Genomic DNA, 27894 nt, shown 5'->3' with positions numbered 1-27894 from the left:
GTAAAAAGTAATTTTCCACCTGCTGGTTTCATCTAAATCTGTGCACCGAGAATATAGGACAACCTGTCTTGTTCAGAAAATTCTTATATAAAAGTCTTATATTCGTGAATATTATTATATTGACCCAAATATAAGACCATCCTGAATATATGACTATTTTTTTTACATCAAAATGACCACCTTGACCTTTTTAAAAAATCTAATCAAATTATGTTTTCAATGTCAGTCAAGATCTAAGTAATGACATTTTGTATGTGTGGTTGTGTGTGTGAGTGACAAGAAGAAAAGCTCTGACTTGCTCGGGGAAAAGTCATTTTCCACCTGCTGGTTTCATCTAAATCTGTACACCCCGCAAACAGGACAACCTGTCTTGTTCAGAAAATTCTTATATAAAAGTCTTATATTCATGAACATTATTATATTGACCCAAATATAACACCAACCTGAATATAAGACTATTTTTTTTACATCAAAATGACCACCTTGACCTTTTTAAAAAATCAAATCAAATTATGTTTTCAATGTCAGTCAAGCTCTAAGTAATGACATTTTGTATATTTGTGTGTGTGAGTGACAAGAAGAAAAGCTCTGACTTGCTAGGGACAAGTTATTTGCCGCGTGCTGGTTTACATGTATAAATCTGTACACCCCGCATATAGGACAGCCCGTCTTGTTTAGACAATTCTTATACAAAAGTCTTATATTCGTGAACATTATTATATTGACCCAAATATAAAACCATCTTTAATATAAAACTTTTTTTTTTTACATCAAAATGACCACCTTGACTTTAAAAAAAAATCTAATCAAATTATGTTTTCAATGTCAGTCAAGCTCTAAGTAATGACATTTTGTATGTGTGTTTGTGTGTGTGAGTGACAAGAAGAAAAGCTCTGACTTGCTAGGGAAAAAGTCATTTTCCACCTGCTGGTTTCATCTAAATCTGTACACCCCGCATATAGGACAACCCATCTTGTTCAGAAAAGTCTTATATTCGTGAACATTATTATATTGACCCCAATATAAGACCACCCTGAATATAAGACTTTTTTTTTTACATCAAAATGACCACCTTGACCTTTTTAAAAAATCTAATCAAATTATGTTTTCAATGTCAGTCAAGCTCTAAGTAATGACATTTTGTATGTGTGTTTGTGTGTGTGAGTGACAAGAAGAAAAGCTCTGACTTGCTAGGGAAAGTCATTTTCCACCTGCTGGTTTCATCTAAATCTGTACACCCCGCATATAGGACAACCCATCTTGTTCAGAAAAGTCTTATATTCGTGAACATTATTATATTGACCCCAATATAAGACCATCCTGAATATAAGACTTTTTTTTACATCAAAATGACCACTATGACATTTTTTAAAAATCTAATCAAATTATGTTTTCAATGTCAGTCAAGCTCTAAGTAATGACATTTTGTATGTGTGAGTGACAAGAAAAAAAGCTCTGACTCGCTAGGTAAAAAGTAATTTTCCACCTGCTGGTTTCATCTAAATCTGTGCACCGAGAATATAGGACAACCTGTCTTGTTCAGAAAATTCTTATATAAAAGTCTTATATTCGTGAATATTATTATATTGACCCAAATATAAGACCATCCTGAATATATGACTATTTTTTTTACATCAAAATGACCACCTTGACCTTTTTAAAAAATCTAATCAAATTATGTTTTCAATGTCAGTCAAGATCTAAGTAATGACATTTTGTATGTGTGGTTGTGTGTGTGAGTGACAAGAAGAAAAGCTCTGACTTGCTCGGGGAAAAGTCATTTTCCACCTGCTGGTTTCATCTAAATCTGTACACCCCGCAAACAGGACAACCTGTCTTGTTCAGAAAATTCTTATATAAAAGTCTTATATTCATGAACATTATTATATTGACCCAAATATAACACCAACCTGAATATAAGACTATTTTTTTTACAACAAAATAACCACCTTGACCTTTTTAAAAAATCAAATCAAATTATGTTTTCAATGTCAGTCAAGCTCTAAGTAATGACATTTTGTATATTTGTGTGTGTGAGTGACAAGAAGAAAAGCTCTGACTTGCTAGGGACAAGTTATTTGCCGCGTGCTGGTTTACATGTATAAATCTGTACACCCCGCATATAGGACAGCCCGTCTTGTTTAGACAATTCTTATACAAAAGTCTTATATTCGTGAACATTATTATATTGACCCAAATATAAAACCATCTTGGATATAAGACTATTTTTTTACATAAAAATGACCACCTTGACTTTTAAAAAAAATCTAATCAAATGATGTTTTCAATGTCAGTCAAGCTCTAAGTAATGACATTTTGTATGTGTGTTTGTGTGTGTGAGTGACAAGAAGAAAAGCTCTGACGTGCTAGGGAAAAAGTAATTTGCCGCCTGCTGGTTTCATCTAAATCTGTACACCCCCGCATATAGGACAACCTGTCTTGTTCAGAAAATTATTATATAAAAGTCTTATATTTGTGAACATTATTATACTGACCCCAATATAAGACCACCCTGAATATAGGACTTTTTTTTTTTTTTACATCAAAATGACCATTATGACCTTTTTTAAAAATCTAATCAAATGATGTTTTCAATGTCAGTTAAGCTCTAAGTAATGACATTTTGTATGTGTGTGTGTGAGTGACAAGAAGAAAAGCTCTGACTTGCTAGGGAAAAGTTATTTGCCGCGTGCTGGTTTACATGTATACATCTGTACACCCCGCATATAGGACAACCCGTCTTGTTCAGAAAATTCTTATATAAAAGTCTTATATTCGTGAACATTATTATATTGACGCCAATATAAGACCATCCTGAATATAAGACTTTTTTTTTTTTTTACATCAAAATGACCACCTTGACCTTTTAAAACAATCTAATCAAATTATGTTTTCAATGCCAGTCAAGCTCTAAGTAATGACATTTTGTATGTGTGTTTGTGTGTGTGTGAGTGACAAGAAGAAAAGCTCTGACGTGCTAGGGAAAAAGTAATTTGCCGCCTGCTAGTTTCATCTAAATCTGTACACCCCGCATATAGGACAACCCGTCTTGTTCAGAAAATTCTTATATAAAAGTCTGATATTCGTGAACATTATTATATTGACCCCAATATAAGACCACCCTGAATATAAGACTGTTTTTTCACATCAAAATGACCACTATGACCTGTTTTAAAAATCTAATCAAATTATGCTTTCAATGTCAGTCAAGCGCTAAGTACTGACATTTTGTATGTGTGTGTGTGAGTGACAAGAAGTAAAGCTCTGACTTGCAAGGGAAAAGTTATTTGCCGCGTGCTGGTTTACATGTATACATCTGTACACCCCACATATAGGACAGCCCGTTTTGTTCAGACAATTCTTATATAAAAGTATATGCAAGAACATTATTATATTGACCCAAATATAACACCACCCTGAATATAAGACTATTTTTTTTACATCAAAATGACCACTTTGACCTTTTTTAAAAATCTAATCAAATTATGTTTTCAATGTCAGTCAAGCTCTAAGTAATGACATTTTCTATGTGTGTGTGTGTGAGTGACAAGAAGAAAAGCTCTGACTTGCTAGGGAAAAAGTCATTTTCCACCTGCTGGTTTCATCTAAATCTGTACACCCAGCATATAGGACAACCTGTCTTGTTCAGACAATTCTTACATAAAAGTCTTATATTCGAGAACATTATTATATTGACCCGAATATAAGACCACCCTGAATATAAAACTATTTTTTTATCAGAAAAATTACCACCTTGACCTTTTTTAAAAATCTAATCAAATTATGTTTTCAATGTCAGTCAAGCTCTAAGTAATGACATGTTGTATGTGTGTTTGTGTGTGTGAATGACAAGAAGAAAAGCTCTGTGGAGGGAAAAAGTTATTTACCACCTGCTGGTTTCATTTAAATCTGTACACCCTGCATATAGGACAACCCATTTTGTTCCAAAACATGTTTGTATAAAATTCAAATATTTGAGAACATTGTTATATTGTCCCGAATATAAACCGACCGTGAATATAGGACACTTTTTCAAGACCCGTTTTTGAAAAAAAAAATTAAGACAAGACTGTCAACTTTTTATTTTTCTTTATCAAATCATGTGTCAGTCAAACTGTAAGCTAAAAAATATTTCTTAGGGAAAAAAAGGGTCTTATATTTGAAAACCTTATTTGGACCTACATTTTAAAAAGACCCTAAATATAAGACCTGTTTTTTTGTAAAAGAAAAATAGAAAAAAAAAGTTTTTTTAAACTCTTAAGAAAGACCATATTGACTTTTTTTTTTTTTTTTTTTTTAAATCTAATCAAATCATGTTTTTAATGTCAGTCAAACTCTAAGTAATGACATTGCTTTGTGTGTGCATATGTGAGTGACAAGAAGAATAGCTCTGACTTGCTTTGGTAGAAGTTGTTGTTTTTTTTAATCTAATGAAATTATGCTTTCACTCTCAGTCAAACTGTAAGTAATGACATTGCTTTGTGTGTTCATATGTGAGTGACACGCAGAAAAACTGATTCAGTTTAAAAAAAAAAAACAATTCTAATGAAATTATGTTTTCAATGTCAGTCAAACTCCTACTAATGGTGTGGTTTCATCTGTGATTGTGTGATTAACAAGAAGAAAAGCTCAGTTGGGGAGAAGGTTAGCATTTATGAATCTGAAGACAGCGCATATAAGAGAACCCGTCTTGCCCAGAAAATGTTTCTGTGTAAAATAAAAGTCTTATGTTTGGGTCAATAGAATAAGTTACAATGTGTGTGGTCAGTACCTGTAAACAAAGTGTTTTAAATATATAGTAGTGCTTTGAGCCTGTGGGGTGCAGTTCAGAACACCGCTACACATTTATTATAAAGTACCAACACCACCCAAACTTACCGCTTGGTGGAAATGACGTTTACAAGACAACAGCGTAGTTTTGGAAAAGGCTACCTATTACCCAACACAGCTGTCAAAACTATCTTTCTTCGAACAGACAGCGTACGTTAAAAGAATGCTTCGCAATGTCACTTGGTAGAGCAGCCGTGCGGCCTTGAAGTCGTTTTTGTACTTCCGCAGACAAAAGTGAGGGAAAAAAGAGCATAAATGGGTTTCTGAATGGAGAAAAAGTTGATACAGTTTTGTCTTTTAATATCTAAATTTGTATTAAATATCGAAGTGGCGACGTAATAAATATATATACAGTATATATATACAGTACAGGCCAAAAGTTTCATTCAATGCGTTTTTTTTATTTTCATGACTATTTACATTGTAGATTGTCACATCAAAACTATGAATGAACACACGTGAAGTTATGTACTTAACAAAAAAAGTGAAATAACTGAAAACACGTTTTATATTCTAGTTTCTTCAAAATAGCCACCCTTTGCTCTAATTACTGCTTTGCACACTCTTGGCATTCTCTCGATGAGCTTCAAGAGGTAGTCACCTGAAATGGTTTTCACTTCACAGGTGTGCTTGAAGCTCATCGAGAGAATGCCAAGAGTGTGCAAAGCAGTAATCAGAGCAAAGGGTGGCTATTTTGAAGAAAGTAGAATATAAAACATGTTTTCAGTTATGTGTTCATTCATAGTTTTGATGTATTGAATGAGAAAGTGTGTCCAAACTTTTGGCCTGTACTATACATATACAGTATATATGCATATATACATACATATATATACACATTTATATACACACACATATATATATATATATATATATATATATATATATATATATATATATATATATATATATATATACCGTATATATATATATATAATGCATAATAAAGAAGGAAAAAAATATATATAAGTCGCACTGGAGTATAAGTCGCATTTTTTGGGGAAATGTATTTGATAAAACCCAACACCAAGAATAGACATTTGAAAGGCAATTTAAAATAAATAAAGAATAGTGAACAACAGGCTGAATAAGTGTACGTTATATGAGGCATAAATAACCAACTGAGAACGTGCCTGGTATGTTAACGTAACATATTATGGTAAGAGTCATTCAAATAACTATAACATATAGAACATGCTATACGTTTACCAAACAATCTGTCACTCCTGATCGCTAAATCCCATGAAATCTTATACGTCTAGTCTCTTACGTGAATGAGCTAAATAATATGATTTGATATTTTATGCTAATGTGTTCATAATTTCACACATAAGTCGCTCCTGAGTACAAGTCGCACTCCTGGCCAAACTATGAAAAAAACTGCGACTTATAGTCAGAAAAATACTATATATATATATATATATATATATATATATATATATATATATATATATATATATATATATATATATATATATATATATATATATATATGTTTAGTTTATATATGTGTATATATATGTATATATGTAAATAAATGTGTAAATATATATATATATATATATATGTGTTTTTCTCAGACACACATTATAAGCACTTTTCAAAGATGCCTCAACCATGCTGTTGTCATGTAAACGCACGGTCAAAGCGATGCTTCAGTTGACCGGTGTGCTTCTTGTTGGTGGTCATTCCTATTTAATGAGGGGGGTCTGGGGGTGGGCTTCTGCTGGATGGTTGACATCTGACGGTAACCTAACAGAACCCTGGCTTCTGTACACATTCCCACTTCTCCTCATGATCCGTTCACAATGTTTTGGTACTTGCAGTATGTTCCATATTGACCTGCATCATACTTGAGACACATGACTGACCAAGAAATTTTAACCTCCCCCCCACCTTATCTCCCCCCCCCCACCCCCTCACTCTAATGAACCTTGTGACGGGCTGTTTTGATTTCTCTTCCCATCCCCACCACTACTATCCAATCCACTTCCTGTTGCACTGCATGATGGGCAGGCTCTATATTGTGCATGACCCCTGCAGCCGGCGTTGGTAGGTTCCAGTTCTCCTTCTTCAGTTCTGTGTGACTTCCTGTCTTTGTGGCTTGCATGCGGCGTCCAGAGTGTGTCAGTTCAATGTCTGTGGCTGACACCGCTACTAAAGAGACAATAGCTGTAGGGAAATGTTTCAATGTTATATGTCTTAATTGGATTCTAGTTGAAGTTGCTTCATCACGTACCTTCTCATGCTTGTTCTCAACCTGGCTTCTGGCTGGTTAACCTGAGAGTGCCTTGACATGAAAACCCAGAGGAACTTCAATTTTAACCTCCCCCCTTATCACCTGTGCTAGATTGACTTAAATCATTCGGTTTTTGCAGCAGCATTAATGCTTTAATGTAGTCCCCGACAAGCAATACAACACTGTCCCATTTTTCAATAACTTTGAAACGTGTCTGAATCATTTCTCGATGAATCCTATTAAAAACAGAGATCTAAATTCAGTTTTAGGTATTCATTTCAGTGCTCTACCAGCCATGTTTTATATTGCAGGGAATTAGGTAGAATAAAAATGACTATAAAATATCGAGAAAAAAAAAGAAAAAAGTCCTATTGATTTTGAACACAATGGCTATAGTAGCTGATCTCAGAACCACTTTAAGCAATGTTATTTTATATTTTAACATTTTTGTGGGATCTAAATGTTGTCAAAGCAAGAATCTTATTGCCCTTGTTCAGGTATTCCTATATTGATGTTATAGTCCTACTGGTTTGGAGCAAGCTAGCTTGAAAGTAGCTTCTATGTTTTTTTCATAATGAATGCATATTGGTCATCATATCAGGATTTCTGCCAAAACGAGACTTCTGTTGATTTTGAGCAACATTTAGCGCAAAATAAATGAATTGTTTACTTACCAAGTACCACCTCAGAAAACACTTGGCTCTCTAAGTTAAGTTAAAGTTAAAGTACCAATGATTGTCACACACACACTAGGTGTGGTGAAATGTGTCCTCTGCATTTGACCCAAACAAGACAGATGTTTTATTTCACAAATATATTTAGTATTTTTGGCCACTGTAACATTACACACAGTTTGAACACTCTGTTTAAATATTGGAAAATACAACACTGTACTTTAATCAAGTGATTATTTGGCGTACCACTAGGTGGAGCCCACATACCACAGTTTGAAAATAACATATTTACATTATTTTTAGGTCACAATTTGTTTCAGGCAAACAGTTTCAAACAATCAATAACAATACAAGAGTCCCTTTAATTGTTTTAGGAAAATGTCGGACACAAAATGACTGCAAAGGATCACATAAATACATGTTATACTTTTCTTCAATATTTTGGCAATTATCGTTTTATTTCAGTGGTAGCAAGAATTCTATTGATTTTGAGCTTTTCAGTTTCAAACAAGATAGCTGATTTAGCCAAAATTAGATTATTTATTTTTTCCAGCACGGTTTCATCAAAATTTCAGGTTTTCCGGTTTTATAGCAGAGAAAGAATCCCGTTGCTTTTGGGCAATACCCAACACAAAAAGGTTGTAGTACGGTAGTTCTGCTCCCAAAAAAAAAAAATTTGCTACTTGTCACCATTACTTTTACGAATGTTATTTAAGATTCTGGGCATCATTTTTTAAAGCAAGAACTGACTTATTCCTGAAACAGTATTGTTAAATTAGCTTAACTCAAAATCGACATTGACACTTCTCAGCGCTCGATCAAACCCAGTTTGAAAGTAGCTCCTGAAAGTTTGTTTTTACCGTTTAATATCAGAGCAAGAGTCCTGTTGATTTTGTGAGAATGAGGTATTTTTAGGTGATCTTTCTTAATCCATAGTCATGTTTAATTCAGCTAGTATTTTCCCATGTAGCGCGTCTTCTCGTGAGCTCCTTGCTTTTATCTTATGTCCGCTAGTAAACTCTCCCCCCCCCCCCCCCTTTTTCTTAAGGGCCCAGGTTTCTCGGCTCACAGAGCCGTTTTGGCCAGTTCCTTATCTGTTTTGAAGAAGCAGCTGTAATCCTTTCTGTTTTTGCTCTACTTAAGCTGACTCTTTTTGCTTGGATTTAGACGTCTTCTTGCTGATGCTACTGTCGCATTGTATGGGCTGGTCTCCTAAAGCTTCAGTAAAACGTGGTATTGTGCCATTCTGTCTCTGGGGTCCTTTTTACTCAACATATACAGTAACAGGCCAAACGTTTAGACTTAGACTTAGACTTAGACTTCCTTTTTATTGTCATTCAAATTTGAACTTTACAGCACAGATAAGAACGAAATTTCGTTACATAAGCTCATGGTAGTGCAGGATAAAAAAGCAATAATGTGCATATATAAATAAATAAATTTAATAAATAATATATAAATATATATATATATAAAATAAATAAATATATACAAATATATATAAATAAATAAATAGATTACTGTACAGATAAACATATTGCACTTTTTCACATGCGTCCACGTTTATAGATGTATGTTATATTGTCTTTTTATTCCAGCGAGTTAATCCATTTTGGGGAGAGTTGAGGGGATAATTTAATTATGATGCGTTCAAGAGTCTTACGGCTTGAGGGAAGAAGCTGTTACAGAACCTGGAGGTTCTGCTTCGGAGGCTGCGGAACCTCTTTCTAGAGTCCAGCAGTGAAAACAGTCCTTGGTGGGGGTGGGAGGAGTCTTTGCAGATTTTCTGAGCCCTGGTCAGGCAGCGGCTTTTTGCGATCTCCTGGATAGAAGGAAGAGGAGTCCTGATGATCTTTTCCGCCGTCCTCACCACTCTCTGGAGAGACTTCCAGTCTGAGGCATTGCAGGCTCCAGTCCAGACACACCTTCTCATTTCAATGTGTTTTCTTTATTTTCATGACTATTTACCTTGTAGATTGTCACTGAAGGCATCAAAACTATGACACCTGTGAAGTGAAAACCCTTTCAGGTGACTACCTCTTGAAGCTCATCGAGAGAATGCCAAGAGTGTGCGAAAAAGTAATCAGAGCAAAGGCTGGCTATTTTGAAGAAACTAGAATATAAAACATGTTTTTAGTTATTTCACTTGTTTTCGTTAAGTACATAACTCCACATGTGTTCATTCGTAGTTTTGATGTGACAATCTACAATGTAAATACCGCATTTTTCGGAGTATAAGTCGCACCGGAGTATAAGTCGCACCTGCCGAAAATGCATGATAAAGAAGGAAAGAAACATTATGCAACTTTCATAAACTATGAAAAAAACTGCGACTTATAGTTAGAAAAATACGGTAGTCATGAAAATAAAGAAAACGCCTTGAATGAGAAGTTGTGTCCAAACTTTTGGCCTGTACTGTATGTCATCCAAAAGAACTTGGTCTAGTGCAGGGGTCGGCAACCCGCGGCTCTAGAGCCGCATGCGGCTCTTTAGCGCCGGCCTAGTGGCTCTCTGGAGCTTTTTAAAAAATGTATGAAAAATGGAAAAAGATAAGGGGAAAAAAAATCAATTTTTTGTTTTAATATGGTTTCTGTAGGAGGACAAACATGACACAAGCCTCCCTAATTGTTACAAAGCACACTGTTTATATTAAACATGCTTCACTGATTCGAGTATTTGGCGAGTGCCGTTTTGTCCTACTAATTTTGGCGGTCCTTGAACTCACCGTAGTTTGTTTACATGTATAACTTTCTCCGACTTTCTAGGACTTGTTTTATGCCACTTCTTTTTCTGTCTCATTTTGTCCACCAAACTTTTAACGTTGTGCATGAAAGGTGAGTTTTGTTGATGTTATTGACTTGTGTGGAGTGCTAATCAGACATATTTGGTCACTGCATGACTGCAAGCTAATCGATGCTAACATGCTATTTCGGCTAGCTATATGTACATATTGCATCATTATGCCTCATTTGTAGCTATATTTGAGGTCATTTAGTTTCCTTTAAGTCCTCTTAATTCAATGTATATCTCATGACACACTATCTGTATGTAATATGGCTTTTAATTGTTTGCGGCTCCAGACAGATTTGTTTTTGTATTTTTGGTCCAATATGGCTCTTTCAACATTTTGGGTTGCCGACCCCTGGTCTAGCGCAACAATTTTGAGCAAGAAGACTATACAGTAGTCGCGGATGTACGGTGAAAAAGTGAAAACAATCATCAAACGTAATATTCCTCGGTGCTAATGTTGCTTGACGGGGACTACACACAGTACATTGTCCTCATATTCTCACTCGTATCCACGTTGTCGGCACGCAGGTGAAAGGAACTCAGTTAAATTGAATTCCTCCATGACTTCCCGCGCCCCAACTTATGTGTGTGTGTGTGTGTGTGCGTGTGCGTGTGCGTGTGGCTACACTCCTCCTCTGTGTATTTTTGCTTACATGATTCTCCCCCTCCCCCTAAAAGTTCCCATGATGCACGGTGGCACTCCAGTCACTGTGTCTGCAGCCACCACGTCCGCCACAAACGTTCCCTTCGCAACTGCCTCCACCAATCAGGTTTGCACCTCAACCGCCTCTCTCTCTCTCTCTCTCTCTCTCTCTCTCTCTCTCTCTCTGGCTCACTGCACATGGACGATCTAGGGACGCTCACAGCCAGTGGGTGGGGTTGCGAAATAAGTGGTACTCCCTCTTGTTGGCCTACACTTAAGAGTCCGATGTGTGTACACGAAAAAAAAAAAAAACACTCCTTCAATTCTCTTTCCTTCTTGACAAATGGTGTTGCATTTGAAATGTGTGTCCTCGTTGTAACTCCAGTTTTTGTCCTTTCCCATTTTGAGGACTCTTCCTTATCAAAGTTGACTACCAACGAATACATGCAATTGGTATGTATGAGGTAGTTTTTTTGACCTCCCCCTACTCCCCTTCTACATTCACACAGCTCGTGCAACAGCTGCTCTCTGTGCCCTTTGGCGCTTGGCTTTTTTTCCCTCCTTCTTTAAATATTTTTGTTTTGATTTTTTTATTTCCCCGCCGCTGCTTCCAGCACGCAGCTTTACCATGTGTCCCCTGTCTTAGGGAATATTTGAAATAACATCATGATGGGCACTTTCTAGTCAAAGTCTTTATGGTCCAGTTTTCTGCATTATTCTGTGGAGGTGTGCAGGTCAACAACATGGAGGACTTGGTAGATTTGCATGGAGGGTTGGGGGGGGGCGACTCACTGACCTTTCACCCCCTTAACCTTGCCCCCCTTTCTTCATTGTTTTCCAGAGGTGCTACAAGTGTAGACTAATAGCTTTTCTACTTTTTGGCTATCTCTCGTTTTGCAGATGATGTGACAAGATGACTATATATTCACATATGCACTGTATTTATGTGTTTTTTTTCAATATTTGATGGCCCGTCTGCTTTTTACTCCCTCTCCCAGATTCCAATAATATCTGCAGATCATCTGAGTAGTCACAAGTACTTGACTCAAATGTAGTTCCTCTCAAGAACAGTGAGTCTCTATTGCAACGCACATATCAGGGGTGTCCAAAGTCTGGCAAAGACAAACAGTGTGAGAAACACGAGTCGCTGAGACGTCCATAGAAATGTCCAATGGCCTGTCGTAATTCCAGTAATAATTTACGAAAATGTATTCCCTTTCCTTCTCCTCGCTGCAAGTAAGGAAGTTGACCGTAGATGCTGATGCTACAGTAGCACACATAAGGCGCCGCCACCTTTCACCGACGTCACACCTTCGCGACATACTGTACATATTTATGCTGTATTATTATTATTATGCTATAAAGTTTAGGCTTTACTGCGATGTGTTTGGATTACAGTTGTCCCAATACCAATATTTCGGTACCGGTACCAAAATGTATTTCGATACTTTTTGATACTTTTCTAGATAAAGGGGACCGCAAAAAATTGCTTTATTTGCTTTATTTTAACAAAACAATCTTAGGGTACATTAAACCAGTGGTTCTCAAATGGGGGTACGCGTACTCCTGGGGGTACTTGAAGGTATGCCAAGGGGTACGTGAGATTTTTTTTAAATATTCTAAAAATAGCAACAATTCAAAAGACCTTTATAAATATATTTATTGAATAATACTTATTTTTTTCCAAATAGTTAAAGAAAGACCACTACAAATGAGCAATATTTTGCACTGTTATACAATTTAATAAATCAGAAACTGATGACATAGTGCTGTATTTTACTTCTTTATCTCTTTTTTTTCAACCAAAAATGCTTTGCTCTGATTAGGGGGTACTTGAATTTAAAAAAAATTCACAGGGGGTACATCACTGAAAAAAGGTTGAGAACTACTGCATTAAACATATGTTTCTTATTGCAATTTAGTCCTTAAATAAAATAGTGAACATACTAGAGCAGTGGTTCTCAAATGGGGGGAACGCGTACCCCTGGGGGTACTTGAAGGTATGCCAAGGGGTACGTGAGATTTTTTTTAAATATTCTAAAAATAGCAACAATTCAAAAGACCTTTATAAATATATTTATTGAATAATACTTCAACAAAATATGAATGTAAGTTCATAAACTGAACATCAAATCAAGTAGGCTATTCCATTCATTACCATAAACCCAGAGTTTTCCCCATGCCATGATGGTTTGATCCTCACTAAAATGTCTGTCAAAAAGAACTGTGAAAAGAAATGCAACAATGCAATATTCAGTGGTGACAGCTAGATTTTTTGTGGACATGTTCCATAAATATTGATGTTAAAGATTTATTTTTTTGTGAAAAATGTTGAGAATTAAGTTCATTAATCCAGATGGATCTCTATTACAATCCCCAAAGAGGGCACTTTTAAGTTGATGATTACTTCTATGTGTAGAAATCTTTATTTATAATTGAATCACTTGTTTATTTTTCAACAAGTTTTTAGTTATTTTTATATCTTTTTTTTCAAATAGTTCAAGAAAGATCACTACAAATGAGCAATATTTTGCACTGTTATACAATTTAATAAATCAGAAGCTGATGACATAGTGCTGTATTTTACTTCTTTATCTCTTTTTTTAATTAGTCTGCTGATGTATGCAGTAACATATTGTGTCATTTATCATTCTATTATTTTGTCAAAATTATGAAGGACAAACTGTAAAAATTGATTATTAATCCACTTGTTCATGTTAAAAAGCTAAACTTAAAGTACCAATGATTGTCACACACACACTAGGTGTGGCGAAATTATCCTCTGCATTTGACCCATCACCCTTGATCACCCCCTGGGAGTTGAGGGGAGCAGTGGGCAGCAGCAGTGGCCGCGCCAGGGAAACTGTTAATCTGCTTACCGTATTTTTCGGACTATAAGTCGCAGTTTTTTTCATAGTTTGGCCGGGGGTGCGACTTATACTCAGGAGCGACTTATGTGTGAAATTTTTAACACATTACCGTAAAATATCAAATCATATTATTTAGCTCATTCACGTAAGAGACTAGACGTATAAGATTTCATGGGATTTAGCGATTAGGAGTGACAGATTGTTTGGTAAACGTATAGCATGTTCTATATGTTATAGTTATTTGAATGACTCTTACCATAATATGTTACGTTAACATACCAGGCACGTTCTCAGTTGGTTATTTATGCCTCATATAACGTACACTTATTCAGCCTGTTGTTCACTATTCTTTATTTATTTTAAATTGCCTTTCAAATGTCTATTCTTGGTGTTGGGTTTTATCAAATACATTTTCCCCAAAAATGTGACTTATATATGTTTTTTCCTTCTTTGTTATGCATTTTCGGCAGGTGCGACTTATACTCCGGTGCGACTTAAACTCCGAAAAATACGGTACTTTCGCTTTAACTTCTGTTAAAATGTAATAATCACTTATTCTTCTGTTGTTTGATACTTTACATTAGTTTTGGATGATACCACAAATGTAGGTATCGATCCGATACCAGGTAGTTACAGGATCATACATTGGTCATATTCAAAGTCCTCATGCGTCCAGGGACATATTTCCTGAGTTTATAATATACATTTTTTTTAAACTAAAAAAGATTTTGTGATGCTAAAAATGTCGATGTAATCATAGTAGTATCGACTAGATTCGCTCCTGTACTTGGTATCATTACAGTGGATGTCACCCATGGCATTTGTTTACATTGTGACGCCGGTGAGCTATTGTATCCTCCTACGGTGTGTAGTGAAGCATGTTTAGCTATTCCTCGTCCTCCAGTGATAATGATACGTGATGAGATGAAAGATAACGAAGCAGGTATATTAAAGGTGAATAATAAAGCGTACACAAATCTCTGCATGCTGCATTTGTGCAAGCCAACTGATTCACTTTCCACACAACTGGCAAGATAGTCCAGAACAATAGCAACCTTCTTCCGGATATCAGTCGGGGCACGAACGTTTTTTTCCTTTGGATTTAAAACTCCTTCCATCAAACCTCAGAACTTTCTGGATTAACTTTGAGACATTCCAAAGTTTTGTTGCCATGATTTTCGTCCGAGAAATCCTTTAAAAAAAATTCCGCTGGTCTTTCTTCGCATCCGACCTGCTTTATACTTTCTTGGTAGTAGCGTCATGTTGGTAGCGCAATCCAAGATCATTTCTTGATGCTGTCCGCTATTTAACATCAGCATAGCCATTAGAGACGTAATATGTGCCAATATAAAGTTAAAGTTAAAGTACCAATGATTGTCATACACACACTAGGTGTGGCGAAATTATTCTCTGCATTTGACCCATCCCCCTTGATCACCCCCTGGGAGGTGAGGGGAGCAGTGGGAAGCAGTGGGCAGCAGCGGTAGCCGCGCCCGGGAATCATTTTTGGTGATTTAACCCCCAATTCCAACCCTTGATGCTGAGTGCCAAGCAGGGAGGTAATGGGTCCCATTTTTATAGTCTTTGGTATGACTCGGCCGGGGTTTGAACTCACAACTTACCGATCTTAGGGTGGACACTCTAACCACTAGGCCACTGAGTAGGTGGCCTATGACAGCGGATATCACTTAAAGCCAGTTTTAAGGATCCGCAATGCCTAGTGCACGTGTCAAACTCTGGCTCGCCACGTCCAATTGATGTGGCCCGCAAAAGTCGATTACATTATGTTTTCCGTCTTTCTGTTTTGACTGAAAAAAATACTTGTACTGCATGCAATTGCATATATATTAAACTTTAGTATTATCTAATAATGTAAGAAATACTACATTTTATTGAATAATTTAATTAAATGTGTTTGAATTTAGAAAAGGGAAAGTACTACACCTACTCAGTGGCCTAGTGGTTAGAGTGTCCGCCCTGAGATCGGTAGGTTGTGGGTTCAAACCCTGGCTGAGTCATACCAAAGACTATAAAAAATGGGACCCATTGCCTCCCTGCTTGGCGCTCAGCATCAAGGGTTGAAATTGGGGGTTAAATCACCAAAAATGATTCCCGGGCTCGGCACCGCTGCTGCCCACTGCTCCCCTCACCTCCCAGGGGGTGAACAAGGGGATGGTCAAATGCAGAGGACAAATTTCACCACACCGAGTGTGTGTGTGACAATCATTGGTACTTTAACTTTAACTTTTAACTTATCAATGAATCTGTAATAATAATGTAGTTAATGTTAATAAGGTAATGTTAGTTAAATTGGTATGAACTTAGGTTTGAAAGTAGTTATAATCTGTAATAATAAAAAACTATTAGTTATTATCTGTGTTTCCTAATAATGCAATAAATAATATATTATCATACATTACACTTTTTTTTAATGAAATAAATATCTGATTGATTTATAATTATAAAGTGAGTTATCAATTTAATTGTACATTGTAAAAATGACAATAGGTACAAAAAAAAAAAAATCTTAACTGTCTGCTCTGCCGCCACAATTTTGCCGTAAAAAACAGTTGGACCGTTTTTCCATGTACAGTAATTCACCATGAAACAACAACAACCGTACATATGAAAGAATGGCCTCTCAGTCGCCAGAATTTTTACGTTAAAAACACAGTGGTACCATTTTTACATTTATAGACATTTGCTATACAAAAAAACACTGTAAATTCTACCTTAAAATGATGGCAACTGAGCTATCTGTCTACAGAGAACATAATAAAATGATCAAATGTGCAATTGTATAATAATATCACGAGGCAAATCCTTATAGATGTATATTCATTTATTACTCACTGTTACAAGTGGCCCTCTGAGGGCAGCCATTACTGCCTTGTGGCCCTCAGTGAAAACCAGTTTGACACCCCTGGCCTACTGTGACATCATTTGTAAGCGCTAAAATGAAACAAGCGCCCCCCAGTGTACGGAAGGCACACTGCGTACGCCCAATAGTCGCAATAGAGAGAGTGCATGGACACTTGGACTTTACACGTACAATCGTGGTCAAAAGTTTACATACACTTGTAAAGAACATAATGTCATGGCTATCTTGAGTTTCCAATCATTTCTACAACTCTTATTTTTTTGTGATAGAGTGATTGGAGCACATACTTGTTGGTCACAAAAAACATTCTTGAAGTTTGGTTCTTTTATGAATTTATTATGGGTCCACTGAAAATGTGACCAAATCTGCTGGGTCAAAAGTATACATACAGCAATGTTAATATTTGGTTACATGTCCCTTGGCAAGTTTCACTGCAATAAGGCGCTTTTGGTAGCCGTCCACAAGCTTCTGCTTGAATTTTTGACCACTCCATGTTTAAGTCAAGACTTTGAGAAGGCCATTCTAAAACCTTCATTATAGCCTGATTTAGCCATTCCTTTACCACTTTTGACGTGTGTTCGGGGTCATTGTCCTGTTGGAACAGCCAACTGCGCCCAAGACCCAACCTCCGGGCTGATGATTTTAGGTTGTCCTGAAGAATTTGGAGGTAATCCTCCTTTTTCATTGTCCCATTTACTCTCTGTAAGGCACCAGTTCCATTGGCAGCAAAACAGGCACAGAGCATAAAACTACCACCACCATGCTTGATGGTAGGAATGGTGTTTCTGGGATTTAAGGCCTCACCTTTTCTCCTCCAAACATATTGCTGGGTATTGTGGCCAAACAGCTCAATTTTTGTTTCATCTGACCACAGAACTTTCCTCAAGAAGGTCTTATCTTTGTCCATGTAATGTCAGATGACTTAAACGTGTGGACAATGCTGAAGAAACAAGTGCATGTCAGAAAACCAACACATTTAGCTGAACTGCACCAATTTTGTCAAGAGGAGTGGACAAAAATTACACCAGAAGCTTGCGGATGTCATGTGGGGGTTTACGCTTGCTGCGCGGTTGTTCTCCCAATGCACACTGACGGCTCCAGACCAAGACGTGAAGGTAGGAATGATTGATTGAACATAAATCATCCAAAACACAAAACAAGCCAAACGGATGCGTGCCGATCACACGCGAAAGCTAAGGCTAAAACTTAGCGCAGGAAACAAAGAAGCTAACACTTAGCATCTACTTGAGACCAGTAATACTCACAAAACATCCGCTGACAGGTTGCATGAAGCAAATAACGAAGCCACACCGTGTGACCGGAAAAGACAGGCTTAAATAGAAGTCTCTGATTAGCAACAGGTGCGTGTCCGGAAAACCAGCGGCAGGTGAAAATAATGCATACTTGCCTACCCTCCCGGATTTTTCGGGAAACTCCCGAAATTCAGCGCCTCTCCCGAAAACCTCCCGGGACAAATTTTCTCCCGAAAATCTCCCGAAATTCAGGCGGACTCAGGTCCATGCGGACCTGAGTCCGCTAACCCACAATATAAACAGCGTACCTGCCCAATCACGTTATAACTGTAGAATGATGGAGGGCTAGTTCTTGGTTTCTTATGTGGGTTTATTGTTAGGCAGTTTCATTAACGTCCTCCCAGCGCGGCAACAACACACAACAACAGCATGCACGTTTTTTGCAGTCCGTCTGCCGTAAATAGCAATGTTGTGACACTCTTAAACAGGACAATACTGCCATCTAGTGCATTTGATGAAAGCACTTTTGTGCGTGCCACACAGCAATGCATCATCAGAGAGGGTGTTCAGCATGGTTCGAAAAATAGTGACAGAGAATAGAACAAGGATGGACAATTCAACCCTTAACTCAACAATGAGTAGATGAGTGTTATGTGTGTGTATAAGTGTAAATAAATGAACACTGAAATTCAAGTATTTATTATATATATATATATATATATATATATATATATATATATATATATATATATATATATATATATATATATATATAATAAAATAAATATACATTTATAGCTAGAATTCACTGAAAGTCAAGTATTTCTTATATATATATATATATATATATATATATATATATATATGAAATACTTAACTTAGTATTTCGTCAAGTATTTCTTATATATATATATATATATATATATATATATATATATATATGAAATACTTGACTTAGTATTTCGTCAAGTATTTCTTATATATATATATGAAATACTTGACTTGGTGAATTCTAGCTGTAAATATACTCCTCCCCTCTTAACCACGCCCCCAACCACGCCCTCCACCTCCCGAAATCGGAGGTCTCAAGGTTGGCAAGTATGAAATAATGAGTAACCATGGTGACCAAAACAAACCCCCGAAGTGCACAAAACAACTAAGGAAGTCCAAAATTAACAACATAACTAAACAAAACATGATCCGGACCACGGATCATGACAGTGGATGGCTACCAAAAGCGCCTTATTGCAGTGAAACTTGCCAAGGGACATGTAACCAAATTTTAACACAGCAGATTTGGTCACATTTTCAGTAGACCCATAATAAATTCATAAAAGAACCAAACTTCATTAATGTTTTTTGTGACCAACAAGTATGTGCTCCAATCACTCTATCACAAAAAAATAAGAGTTGTAGAAATGATTGGAAACTCAAGATAGCCATGACATTATGTTCTTTACAAGTGTATGTCAACTTTTGACCACGACTGTAGGTGTGAAAATACAAAAAACAGAACTAATTTAGTGCATGGGAACGTCGTGAATGAGGAATCCGGTGTGCTGGTAGGACAAGGAACAGAAAGTAAAGGTGCGGCAAAACACACAGACCAGACAGGAACAACGGACAAAACAAGAGCACCGGGACAGGAAGTGATACTAAACACAGGACAATAATAAACACAGTTCAAACTGTCATGTGGGATCACGACTAAAGGATTGTTAGGCTTTGTCTGCTTGTTCAGCGTGACTTTAGCCACTTTGCATTGATTTTTGAGGGCACAGAACCCCACACTGGACACCCCTGCACGACATCACAGACAACATGTGTTCACGCTTCTGACCTGGTGCCCGTTTGTCCTCTTGCAGATCAAACGAATGTGTGCTGGCACCGTCCAAGCCAAAACAGTTCAGCCTTTATTTACATAACCTTCAGAATGTCAAGCAGACGGGAGACGAGGAGGGTCTCGTCACACGTGGAAACATTGCGGGCGCCATCTTCCCACGCTTGAAGGCGAGAGCAGAGGAGGACACGTCGGTGCACAGTGGGTCACGTCACACGTCCAAATCACACCATTGGCTCTAATTCTACTTTACCAGATGCACGGACGGTCAAAGAGTGCACCTCTGGTACGTTCTTGTCACCAATTTATTTTCTATTCCTTTTTCTTTTGAAACAATCAGCCATATTTCATCGTTTACAAAAAAAAAAAAATGCACCTTGAATTTGAATTGAGAAAGGCACAGCGATTTGAGGACACAAGAAAAAACAAGACGAGTGCAGTATTGAGCGCGTGTACAGCTACTAGTCAAACTAGGTGTGGATGGATGAATAAGTGCGGGTGTTAGGTGGGACATATGAATGTTTGTGGGAAACCAACATGGAACCTGTGTACCCTGAAAGCACAGCCAGGCTAGCTCTTCTCACCTTGCCGTGTGCCATGGAGGCCATACAGAGTGTTGTCTCAGCAGTGTTATTTGTTTACCAGGGCTCAAATTATATGAAAAAAAAAAAAATCGTTGTATGGCTCTTAATGTTGTTTTAATATTTAGATTTTTAAGAAAAAAAATAATCATTTTAGAAGTGGGTTTTTTTGTGCTAATTTTTTCATGTGTTCCTTTAAAGACTTTTATTACTTTTAATAAACTCGGGTGCTGTTTTTGTTGGCGTTACGTTCAAGTCCATCGACTCTAAAAGCCTGTTGAAGAGGAGGGTGTTGCTTCAGCTCACCTGTTGTTACCCAATTGCTGTCCTTCCTCTTTTAAAGGGGGGGGGGCGCTCTGGAAGAAACACTGTTGATGTATAAGAAAGACAAAAGGTCTATTAGGTCATTGTAACCAAACAAAACAAAACAAAAAAAAAGGACACTTGAATGATTGTTTTGTCCGAGTCCGAGGTCAACCAAACCTTTTTAAATGTCACCTAAGACGGCGGTTCCCGACCTTTTATGTTCCTAGCGTTCTTAGAAAACCTTCATGCACTTAAGGAGTATTAGGACCACAATGAAACTGAAAAAAAAACATACCATCATCAATGAAAAATAAAGAAACAATTGTTTCCTCACACAAGTTTTTTGTAAAAAGAAAAACGTAACATGATTTTTTTTTGTCTCGTAACGTTACCGTTTTATTGTCATATGGCAAAGTTGTCACCTCAGTGTCATTCTCGTAGTATTATTGACTTTTCAAGGAAAAAAATATGAATTCAAAAATGTTTTCATACCTTTACGACTTTTTTTGTAACATTACAATTTGTTGGCGTCAGCATCTTTCTCCTTTTATGACATGAACAAATCCTGGTGTTATTCTCAATAGGAATATTCTCATACATTTGAACCTTTCTTGAAAAAGTCCCACTTTATTATCACAATATAACTTTATAATTATTTGATTATCATGATTATTTTCTCATAATATCACAATTGTCAATAACGTTGTGTCTTTATTCTCGTAAACTACGTCATCACCATACAACTTTATTCTCGTCATACTACAGGTTTTTATGTGAATAACAATTTTCTACGTATCATGGCGCTATTCTATATATCTTTATTCTCACTATGTTATGTTTTTTGTCTCATAAATTACAATTTACGACTCATAATATTACATTTTTCTTCATAAAGTTAAGACTATTTTCTCATATATTAAAACTTACAACTTGGGATATTTCAGCTTCGTTCTCGTAATGTGACGACTTCATTCTTTTAATATTACATCATTCTTTTTAGGTATATTACAAAACTAATATCGTAACATTACAACCTTTTTGTCATAACCCAACAATATTTGTTCTCATAACTGTATCACTATTTATTTATTTTTTATGATAAAAATGATGTCATATAATTATGGGGAACAAATTAAAACCAAAACATTTGCAATATAAAGAATGTTGCAATTTTTAATTCAGTTTGTTACATCTTTATTGTCGTAATATTACATCATGTTTTCTCATTATATTGCAACTTTAATTTTGTAACTTTACGACTTGTTTGTCATAACTTTACATTATTGTCATAACTGTGTGAATATTTCTGTAACATTACTATTCTTTAATAACGATAACATGAGTAAAGTCAAAAAATTATTTGGAAAAAAATGTAAATAAAAAAATACCTTTTTGCTCATTAACTCTTTTTTGTAGTGTTATGACTTTATTCTCGCAATATCACACTTTTTTCCTTGTTTTATACATATATATATATATATATATATAGTAACATTACACATTTTTTCATAACTCTTATGTCATAATTTTTTGTTATGTTGCTATTCCTTAATGATGATAAAACGAGTACCGTCATATAATGTTTGGGGAAAAAACTCAAACCACAAAAAAATTGTAATATAAGCAATATAAAATGTTTTACTTAAGCTCGCTCAATCTTTATTCGTGCAACAGTCTGCCTTTATTCTCGGAAATTATACATTTCTTCCCCTTATATTATAACCCTAATTTTGTAACTTTTTTGTTGTAACTTAATTCTTGCAAATTACGATTTTCTTTCTTGTTATGCAACAACTTTAATTTTGTAGCTTTACGATTTTTGTTGTTGTAACTTTACGACTTTTTTCTCATAACTAAAGACAGAATAAAGTCATAAAAATGTCATAAGTTTGCGACTTTATTCTCATAAATATGAAACGCGTAAACCAAACAACTGGTAATATAGAGTACAATAATTTTGACTTTAGTTCGCTAAATCTTTACTCCTGCAACAGTCTGCCTTTATTCTCGGAAATTATAAATTTTTTCCCCTAAAATTACAACCTTAATTTTGAAACTTTTTTGGTGTAACTTTACAACTTAATACTTGTAAATTACGATTTTCTTTTTTTGTTGTATAACAACTTTAAATGTTGTGGCTTTACGATTTTTTTGTTGTAACTTTACGACTTTTTTCTCATAACTAAAGACAGAATAAAGTCATAAAAATTTCATAACTTTACGACTTTATTCTCATAAATATGAAACGCGTAAACCAAACAACTCTTAATATCGAGTGCGATCATTTTGACTTTAGCTCGCCAAATCTTTATTCGTGCAACAGTCTGCCTTTAATCTCGGAAATTATGACATTTCTTCCCCTTATATTACGACCTTAATTTTGTAACTTTTTTGTTGCAACTTAATTCTTGCAAATTACGATTTTCTTTCTTGTTATAGAACAACATTAACTTTGTAGCCTTACGATTTTTTTGTTGTAACTTTACGACTTTTTTCTCATAACTAAAGACAGAATAAAGTCATAAAAATGTCATAACTTTACGACTTTATTCTCATAAATATGAAACGCGTAAACCAAACAACTGGTAATATAGAGTACAATAATTTTGACTTTAGCTCGCTAAATCTTTACTCCTGCAACAGTCTGCCTTTATTCTCGGAAATTATAAATTTTTTCCCCTAAAATTACAACCTTAATTTTGAAACTTTTTTGGTGTAACTTTACAACTTAATACTTGTAAATTACGATTTTCTTTTTTTGTTGTATAACAACTTTAAATGTTGTGGCTTTACGATTTTTTTGTTGTAACTTTACGACTTTTTTCTCATAACTAAAGACAGAATAAAGTCATAAAAATTTCATAACTTTACGACTTTATTCTCATAAATATGAAACGCGTAAACCAAACAACTCTTAATATCGAGTGCGATCATTTTGACTTTAGCTCGCCAAATCTTTATTCGTGCAACAGTCTGCCTTTAATCTCGGAAATTATGACATTTCTTCCCCTTATATTACGACCTTAATTTTGTAACTTTTTTGTTGCAACTTAATTCTTGCAAATTACGATTTTCTTTCTTGTTATAGAACAACATTAACTTTGTAGCTTTACGATTTTTTTGTTGTAACTTTACGACTTTTTTCTCATAACTAAAGACAGAATAAAGTCATAAAAATGTCATAACTTTACGACTTTATTCTCATAAATATGAAACGCGTAAACCAAACAACTGGTAATATAGAGTACAATAATTTTGACTTTAGCTCGCTAAATCTTTAATTTCATGCAATTCTTCTCTTAACGTTATGACAACCTAATTCTCTATCATTGCGGCCTCATTCCCATAGTTTTTGACAATTTCTTTTTTTTTGTTTCTTTTGCAACTCGACGACTTTAACTTCTCACGTCGCAATGTTTATTTTTCCTTTCATGTAGCCCTCATACTCCTTGTAACAAAAAAATAGACAAATGTTCACACAATTTGAACAAAAAATGTAAATACAGTCAAATCAAATGTTTACCCCTCACTTAAGATGTTAGCGCCCCCTATTGGAATCCCTGCCTTACGTGGAAACACAAACAGCATCTCTCACTTTGGGATTGAGTTTCCCATGTTAGTTTTCTTCTGGACTGGACAGTTTCACGTGTTCCCACAGAGGTGTGTTTAGCGATTGTATTGTACCTAACAAAGCCTTAGATTACCATGAATGGGTCTCGGCCCAAACTTGTCAATCACCATGCAGGTAAAGAGCACCAATGATGTTTTATAATTATTAGTCACATGCCGCTTATTATAAGAAAAGAATATCACATTTGTGCTTTTCTCTTTCTCTGTGTAACAAGTATTCTCTTAAAAACATTTTAGTATGTACTACTTAAGGATTTGAATCTATTTGAGATGCATAGTTGTAGATGTTTTCTTTTCTTTTCTTTGGCCTTACTATATTACTATATTACTTGACGACATTGATATAGCCGTTGTAGATTTCTGAGGTCGTATGACATTCATAACATTGTTTTCCAACCATATTAATGATAAATATTCACTCGGTTCACAGAGCTGGATGTCTTTTTCAGTGACTTTATGTTTTTTTTTTGATACGAGGAATTCCTTGCCGCCACGTCAAGATCATATTTGAAAATATAGTTTTAAGGTAAACGTTGTTTTCTACTGTATCCATTTCAAAAAAATATATATATGTTGTTTTTTGTTGGAAATATTTCTTAAGTTTGCCCTGAATGTCAGGCCAAAAATGAGCAGTTGAGACTTTTGGGGTGTTTGGATATAATTTTTCTTTATTTGTGTTTTTTTGTTTTTGTTTTTTTATTCGGGTCAGTGTGTGTTGAGATTCGGAGCAAGAACGTTAAAAAAAAAAAAAAAGAGAAAAAAAAGACTTTTCCCTGCTGGTGAAGTCAGAAATGCTGCAGGTGATGAGTTCGAACCTAAGGGACGAAGGTTGCGACTTTTTTGCACTTCTGTATATAGTCAAATGAACAGAGACAAATGTGTATCATATTGAGATATTATTTTGAATAAAGAAAAAAAAAAGATCTATAATAAGGAATTTTGCTAGATTAATTTAAATTCATAAGTAAATTAGAAGACCAGCTAAAGTTGCTTGCAAAGAAGGGCGCTAGTTTTTTGGCCGATGCATTGAGAGAAAGCCATGCGCTGTTTTGTCTTCTTTTATCAGTGGCTAGTTTTTTGCCTGGGAATGTTTTAGGGGAACGATTACGCCCCATATATTTGAATTTTTTTTTTTGTCCTGCTTAATCAAACCCTTCAAATGATTTCCATTTGTCGGTCACATCGCTGCTCCTGCTCCGCACACACACTAAAGATATATATATATATATTCCGTTCTGATTGGACTGCATGTAAAAACCACAAAAGCATAGTTGACAATAATCCGTACAGTAGATAACATCCACAGTGGGAGGAGGAATGATGCTTTTTTTCAAAAAATATATGTTGTTTAAAAGAAAATTCTCAGCCAACCCAAATAGCCATATAGAATACATTTACAGTTGCAATGCTTATAAACACTGTGCACTCAGCAGGTGAAGACTGGTCACACCAAATGCACATTTAGGCCAATTTAAGTCATTAAAAAATGAATGTAAAGCGGCTGCTGTATTGTTTGCTATAGAACCAAAGCACCAAAAAAAAAAAGACACCTTCAAGTCAGTTTCTTCCCTGCTGAGAGCACATGGATGCTTTTTTTTTTTTTTTTGACTGCTTTTTACTTGTAAGTGCAACTAGCACTTATGTATTTGCTAACAGTTGCCACACAATGATGATGTCTGATTTGTTTATGCACATTTTGATTGTTGCCATAATTGACTCTTCGCTGTATGGATGACAAAAAAATTAAGAAATAAAAAACAATATTTGATTTGCTCATGCAACGGTTTGGTGCTTTTTTTGTGTGACTCGACTGTTTGTGCTGGACCAGTGTTTCCTAACCCGCTCTTGAGCCGCCAAAAATATCTGTTTCTCAGTCGCGATCTATATGCTCAGTTGTAATACACTTTTCCACCACTTGTGACAGTAACGAGAAAACAATGATAAATAAATGGGTTATACTTGTATAGCGCTTTTCTACCTTCAAGGTACTCAAAGCGCTTTGACAGTATTTCCACATTTACCCATTCACACACACATTCACACACTGATGGCGGGAGCTGTTTTTGTCTACTTTTAGTCTGAAGTGTCCCAATACTTTTGTTCAGTGGTAGTCCTAAGTGTTCCAATACTTTTGTCTAGTGTACGTACCTTCTCTGCATTGTGTGAGCACGCTGGTGCTTCCTGCTTTTAAGCAGCCATCTTGAGAAAACAGCAGTGCAGCAGCATCAGTGCAGCGGTTCTTTGAAGGCTCAGAAAATCAAAACCGGAGCAGTAATCAAAACTCTGTTCCACACTTTTAATCAGAAGGGTTCAATCTCTCTCCTGTGTTAGTTTGAAGCCGAAACGACAAACGCGCTCAGAGGAGATAATGTTTGAAGAAAGGTGACCGGTTTTAACAAAAATTTTGTTTTGAAGGGGGGATTGCAAACTTCCTGTTGATTTTTGCTGGGGGTTGTCAATCTATGAAATGTAGGTCTAAGTGAGACCTACATAGTGGTTTTTGTTTCATGTCTCTCCGACCTTCCTAGTGGGAGTTACAGGCAGTTTTGTCATTTTTTTTTCAGATTTGGGGTTAGTTTTTTTTATTAGATCGCAATTTTTGCCAGTCCTGATGTGTGCGTTCAGTTTGGTGAGTTTTGAAGCATGTTAAGGGGGTCAAATTACAGCTCAAAGAGGCAAAAGTGACTGTTTTTAGTACATTTTTGTCTTGAAGGGGGAATTGCCAACTTCCTGTTGATTTTTGCCCGAGGATGTACAATTATGAAATCTAGGTCTAAGTCAGACCTACATAGAGGTTTTTGTTTCATGTCTCTCCGACCTTCCTAGTGGGAGTTACAGGAAGTTTAGGGTTTTTTTTCTAGGGGGCGCTACAGCGCAATTTTGAGTTTTGGGTTGTTTTTTTTTATTAGATGACAATTTTCGCAGGTACTGATGTGTGTGTCAAAAACAATGAACAAACAAACAGAAGAAGTCTGGAGACGAAGTCATGGTGACGTTTCTCAGGTGAAAAAAACTTGACGTAAGTGGTGAAGCTGTTTTTTTTTGGAACTTTTAGTTTTTATTGAGTGTTTAGTTAAGAAACAAGCAGTCCAGTTGCGAACCATTGAACGTCCTGGGATGACGACGACCTGGATGAATGAGAACCTTCTGTTACGGTTCAGCGGGGGAAGAAGCCTATTTATTATAATATACAATACGGAATGAGGCGTGTCTCTAAACCAAAATGTGTATGTGTGCGACTATGTGTAGTGATTATGTCAGAGTGCGTAGGTGGTGACGAACCCCAAGATGCAGAGATGGCAGGCTTTGTCCAGGAAAACATCATTTAATGTTCATAAAATAAAAGTAAAAACACAA

The 27894-nt window shown here is 35.9% G+C and overlaps 1 protein-coding gene across 16 annotated transcripts in view; it reads left to right on the top strand.

Moving 5' to 3' along the window:
- mbnl1 (muscleblind-like splicing regulator 1) overlaps positions 1 to 26318 on the top strand; it is a 179124-nt gene extending 152806 nt beyond the window's left edge. For 8 of the 16 annotated variants that reach the window (XM_061979684.2, XM_061979687.2, XM_061979685.2 and 5 more), the window contains 5 exons: positions 6847 to 6882; positions 11212 to 11303; positions 11585 to 11629; positions 12175 to 12246; positions 20046 to 26318. In XM_061979684.2, the coding sequence (XP_061835668.2) occupies positions 6847 to 6882; positions 11212 to 11303; positions 11585 to 11629; positions 12175 to 12231 (230 nt within the window). In that variant the 3' untranslated portion in view covers positions 12232 to 12246; positions 20046 to 26318. The remainder of the gene's footprint in view (positions 1 to 6846; positions 6883 to 11211; positions 11304 to 11584; positions 11630 to 12174; positions 12247 to 20045) is intronic. The other 8 variants (XM_061979691.2, XM_061979694.2, XM_061979699.2 and 5 more) reach the window with 5 other exon arrangements.
- The last annotated feature ends 1576 nt before the right edge of the window (positions 26319 to 27894 follow it).

Source organism: Nerophis lumbriciformis, linkage group LG19 (genome assembly GCF_033978685.3).
Source record: "Nerophis lumbriciformis linkage group LG19, RoL_Nlum_v2.1, whole genome shotgun sequence".
NCBI classification, from domain to species: Eukaryota; Metazoa; Chordata; class Actinopteri; order Syngnathiformes; family Syngnathidae; genus Nerophis; species Nerophis lumbriciformis.
This window is presented reverse-complemented; position numbering and strand designations above follow the sequence as displayed.